Source organism: Myotis brandtii, unplaced genomic scaffold (genome assembly GCF_000412655.1).
Source record: "Myotis brandtii unplaced genomic scaffold, ASM41265v1 scaffold389, whole genome shotgun sequence".
NCBI lineage: Eukaryota > Metazoa > Chordata > Mammalia > Chiroptera > Vespertilionidae > Myotis > Myotis brandtii.
Genome location: NW_005364914.1, coordinates 2,992,015 through 2,998,014, shown reverse-complemented (window position 1 = coordinate 2,998,014; position 6,000 = coordinate 2,992,015). Strand labels below are relative to the sequence as shown.

At 38.8% G+C, this 6,000-nt stretch overlaps 1 protein-coding gene across 1 annotated transcript in view; it reads right to left on the bottom strand.

The window, feature by feature from the left end:
- Positions 1 to 6,000, bottom strand: part of WIF1 (WNT inhibitory factor 1) — a 79,389-nt gene that overhangs the window by 31,465 nt on the left and 41,924 nt on the right. The window contains exon 3 of the mRNA XM_005872687.2: positions 2,318 to 2,426. Coding sequence (XP_005872749.1) covers positions 2,318 to 2,426 — 109 coding nt within the window. The remainder of the gene's footprint in view (positions 1 to 2,317; positions 2,427 to 6,000) is intronic.

Here is a 6,000-nt window from a genome sequence, read left to right as displayed (position 1 = left end):
AAAAAAAAAAAAAAAAAAAAAAAAAGAAAATAATTGAACATGTTAACATAAGTGATCTGTATTTTTCTAAAAGTCATAAAACCTGGGCTCTAGTCTCAGCTCCATTGCTTATTACCAATATGACTTTGAGAAAGTCAATTAAACTTCATAAACCTTCATTTTCTAATTTGTAAAATGGAGCTGTAATTCTGGCCTTGACGGCCTCCCAGAACTCAAATTAGATAATGCATGAATGGGTACTTTGCAAACTAAAAGCTCTAACTAAATATTACATACTTTTATTTTCTTAGCAAAGAAGAATGATTAGATCTGAAAGACTAAACCCCTTTCTTCCACTTTTTTCATATGGAAAATTCCTATTTAATATAGTAGTACCACCTTACCTGTGAAGGAGATGTTCCAAGACCCCCAGTGGATGCCTAAAACCACAGACAGTACCAAACCCTATACTGTTTTTCACTACACATACATACTTATGATAAAGTTTAATTTATAAATTAGGCACAGTAAGAGGTTAACAATAAGAAATATAATACAATAGAACAATTCTAATAATACTAGTGGCCCGGTGTGCCAATTTGTGCACCAGTGGGGTCCCTCGGCCTGGCCTGCGGGATCGGGCCAAAACCAGCTCTCTGACATCCCCCGAGGGGTCCCAGATTGCGAGAGGGCGCAGGCCAGGCTTAGGGACCACCAGTGCACCATCAGGGCCGGGGAGGGACGCAGGAGGTTGGCCAGCTGGGGCGGGACCCCGGGAGGGCTCCAGGACATGTCCAACCCATCTCACTTAGTCCCAATCAGCCAGACCCCAGCAGCAAACTAACCTACCAGTCATAGCATCTGCCCCCTGATGGTCAGTGCACGTCATAGTGACTGGTCGACTGTCTGCCCCCCTGGTGGTCAGTGCAAGTGCATGTCATAGCAACTGGTCAATGGGTGGACGGCCCCTTGGTGGTCAGTGCACATTAGAGCAAGCAGTTGAGCAGCCTTAGCATATCATTAGCATATTACGCTTTGATTGGTTGAACGGCCAACCAGATGACCAGAAATTTAGCATATTAGGCTTTTATTATATAGGATACTGCAATAAGCGTTATGTAAATGTGGTCTTTCTGAAAAATAACTTACTGTACTATATTCACCTTTTCACTTAAAGGAAGCACTTTGGTGTCTCTTTGGCATATTCAAATTGCCAGCATCACTCCTATTTTGCTTTGGGGCCCTTATTGAGTAACATAAGGGTTACTTCAACACAAGCCCTGTAATAGTCTGATACCTGAGATGGGTGGGTAGCATATACAGCATGGATGTGCTGGACAAAAGGATAATTCACGTAGTGGGCTGGACAGAGGGGCGGCGTGAGTTTCATCACACTACTCAGAACAGTGCACAATTTAAAATTTATAAATTGTCTATTTCTGGAATTTTCCATTTAGCATTTTTGGACCACAATTGTCCAAGGGTAACTGAAACCACAGAGAGTGAAACTGCAGATAAGGGGGGGACCACTCGACAGTGCTCACTTTGCAGTTTTTCTTCATTTAACCCATTGGCCCCCAGTCACTTACTTTGCATCTTTGCCACATTTCTGTGCACTACAATAATCCACACTCACTGGCCAGATATATCTCACCTGGCAACTTTCTTGTTTTTAATCTGGAAATATATGAGCTGGGACTACCTAGAGCAGGGGTGGGCAACCTTTTTGTGAGTGCGTGCCAAAACCAGCAAAATCTCTGACTCAAAATTCTTCTGCGTGCCAACCCTAATTTTTTGAGAACATCTTACACCTACTTGATATCTCTTAAGGTGTACGTATGTGAAGAACCTTGAAGAAATAATAAAATTCATTTGAGTGACAAAAACACAGTATATGATGATGAAAAATACATTTATTTTTTAATGTATACATGTTATGTAAAATTATTTATTTATCTAAGATGCACCTACACTGAATTTATCTGAAAAATAAAAAAGTCGATATTAAGAAAAAAATTGTAAATGGAAGATTATAAGAGAGGGTTTCGCGTACCAGCAAAAGTTACTGGCGAGCCATGTTTGGCACGCGTGCCAGGGTTGCCCACCCCTGACCTAGAGTTTTTTTAGGAATTTATAAAACTGCCATTTCTTCATTCCCATCCTTATTTTTTGCCCAAAGGATATAAAGACATAACAACTGAGCTGCCCTAAAATCAAGTAATCTCTTCAGGAAAATATTCCATAAGCCCTCTAATGGGTGGTATCTGGATCTTAAATATTATTCCCGTCATCATTACATTTTAAGGGTAAACTTTTCTCTGAGGCAAGGACCACCCACCTGAGGCCTTGTGAGGCACTGTTCCCAGCAGAGGGACATTGACGGTTGGATCTGCCATGATGCCTTTATCCAGAGAGCGCAAGGACAGGAATTCATAGAAGTATTCTGCCTACAACAAAGGGCATGACAGTCAGCACCATGGAAACCACAGAGAGTGAGAAGGCATTTCTTAACTCATCATCCCGTTGAGGGAGAGTGACATTTTCACTACAGGACCTCTGGAGCACACGACCACTTAAAATTGTGTATCATAAATTACTTCTCCCAGCTACACTTCCCTTACACTTTACTGATTATGTTTATCACTTAACATTTTGTTCCAAAACACATTTTAGCTGGTATTATGAACAGATTGCGTGCTGGATGCACTAATAATTAATAACTTGGGATTATTTATATTGCCAGGTACAATAATAACAACTAGCGACAATGACACAACAAACGTCCATGTATGCATACCATGTGCCAAGACTTATTCTAAACATTTGTATTAACAGTACATATAACAATGGAAAAGAATTGCATGGATGGAGTGCAAACACTCTGGGGGAAAAATGCATTTCAGTGGCTATATTGTTTCCAGTACCCTCTAATAAGTTATCATTCGCTGCCCCATCATTATATACCCTAGCTTTATCACATTCTAAATTAAACCTATGTTTATATGGCTGGTATATTTAAAATTACATTTATAAAAACATAATTTCAATAAGTTTTAAAAACTAAATTTAATGGGGTGACATTTATTAATAAGATTATATAAGTTAGAGTGTATGATTCTATAAATACATCATCTGTATATTGGTTGTGTGCTCACCACCCAAAGTGACCATATATCTGATCCCCTTAACCCTCTCCACCCTCCCCTCCGCCCCCTTCCCCTCTGGTAACCTTCATACTGTTGTCTGTGTCCATGAGCTTTTTGTTTTGTCTGTTCATTTGTTGCTTTCTGTTTTATATCCCACATGAGTGAAATCATATGGTTCTTGTCCTTTTCCATCTGACTTATTTCACTTAGCATGATATTCTCAAGAGGAATCCATATTGTTGCAAATGGCAGTATTTCATTTTCTTATGGCTGAGTAGTATTCCAGTGTATATTTGTACCCAGTAAGTTACAAAAATCATTTTATGTGTTAAGAAAAAGGATGAAAAATTAGATAAAGATTAGGTAAAGATTAAAACAATGATTGTGTAGGATAGATAACTATTTTTTTCCTTCTCTCTCTTTTTCAAATTTTTTACATGTGGTTCCATACCTTTTATAGTGAAATAAGTACATTTATTTAAGAGCAAACATTAATCATGTACCCATCTGATCATCGATGAAATATTCTTCTTGGACTTCTATTTAGTGTGGCTGTGCTCACATAACAATCTCATTTAAAATTCTTGCATATCTCCTTGAAAGTGTGCTTCAAGAAAAAAATACTCAATTAAAAAAAAAATTGGATTCTCACAGCCAGTGGCCTGGTGGTCAAATCCCTCTAGTATTAACTACAACAATCAAGGCTCAACTAGAACAAGACTGCGCACAAAGATCACAAGGGGGTGCACCAAGAAAGCATAAAAAATGCGGAGACAAAAAAACATGACAGAAATGGAGGATATAGAGCTAAAAATCGCAATTTTGAGGGCTTGCAAAAATGTGCTAGAAGCTGCCAATAAACTTGAGGAGAGACTCACGAAAACTAATGAGACCCTCGATGCTATGATAAAGAACCAACTAGAAATTAAGCATACACGGACTGAAATAAAGAATATTATACAGACACCCAATAGCAGACCAGAGGAGCGCAAGAATCAAGCCAAAGATTTGAAATGCGAAGAAGCAAAAAACACCCAACCGGAAAAGCAAAATGAAAAAAGAATCCGAAAATACGAAGATAGTGTAAGGAGCCTCTGGGACAGCTTCAAGCGTACAAACATCAGAATAATTGGGGTGCCAGAAGATGAGAGACAGCAAGATATTGAAAACCTATTTGAAGAAATAATGGCAGAAAACTTCCCCCACCTGGTGAAAGAAATGGACTTACAGGTCCAAGAAGCGCAGAGAACCCCAAACAAAAGGAATCCAAAGAGGACCACACCAAGACACATCATAATTAAAATGCCAAGAGCAAAAGACAAAGAGAGAATCTTAAAAGCAGCAAGAGAAAGAGTCGCAATTACCTACAAGGGAATACCCATACGACTGTCAGCTGATTTCTCAACAGAAACTTTGCAGGCCAGAAGGGAATGGCAAGAAATATTCAAAGTGCTGAATACCAAGAACCTACAACCAAGAATACTTTATCCAGCAAAGCTATCATTCAGAATTGAAGGTCAGATAAAGAGCTTCACAGATAAGGAAAAGCTAAAGGAGTTCATCACCACTAAACCAGTATTATACGAAATGCTGAAAGGTATCCTTTAAGAAGAGGAAGAAGAAAAAGGTAAAGATACAAATTATGAACAACAAACATGCATCTATCAACAAGTGAATCTAAGAATCAAGTGAATAAATAATCTGATTTACAGAATGAACTGGTGATTATAATGAATCAGGGACATAGAAAGGGAATGGACTGACTATTCTTGGGGGGGAAAGGGGAATGGGAGATGCGGGAAGAAACTGGACAAAAATCGTGCACCTATGGATGAGGACAGTGGGTGGGGAGTGAGGGCGGAGGGTGGGGCAGGAACTGGGAGGAGGGGAGTTATGGGGGGGAAAAAAAAAAGAGGAACAAATGTAATCTGAACAATAAAGATTTAATAAAAAAATAAAAATAAAATAAAATAAAAAAAATTTATTGTTGAAAGTATTTACATATGTCCCTTTTTCCCCTCATTGACTCCTTCTAGCCCACCCCCACCCCTCACTCACTATTAAAGTAGCTTCTGAATGTCTATTCCAGAAACTGTTGATGCTGTTCAAAGAATGTGGAACTGAAAGAATTTCACTCAGAGTCGAGAAACAACTCCGTAGAGCAACGATTTTCAACCTTTCTCATGTCATGGCACGCAAATTACTAACATTCTGTGGCACAACAAAAAAATATATTTTTTGCCAACCTGGCAAAAAAAGGGGGTATAATTTTAATTTATTCACACCAGACAGCTACTAGTATTGTTGTTCTGGCTGGTGTCATCTTTTTATATAACATACATAAAATGGTATCATAAATTACTTCTCCCCGTTACACTTCCCTTTGCACTTTACTGATAATGTTTGGGGTCAAAGAAAACCTAACTTCTATGCCAAAGAGAACAGACAGCCAGCCTTAAAGTTTGGGAACAAGTTTCATAAATTCTAGGGAAAGGAGGTCAGTGTCCCTGACTAAATAGATATTGCATGTTTTAAAAATTCTTTTGGCACACCAGTGTGCTGTGGCACATGGGTTGAGCATCACTGCATAGAGCATTTGGGTCTCCTGTTGTAGCTTTTGAGTATGGCCACATTAAGTAGGCTGAGAAGCATGGAATCCACTGTGTTCAATATCAGGGAGTTGGCATGGCCACTCAACATGATGCATTTAAGCTTGATGGACTTCTCTGGACAGCCAATACTCTGATCTTATCAATAACAAATTTCACACTACAGAGGCTTTAGGGTGATTTCTTTGAGAATCAGTATACATTATGGTTTTTCTCCTGCAGTTCTAAGACTGTATCACAGGTCAAGAACTGGTTCAAACAATTTC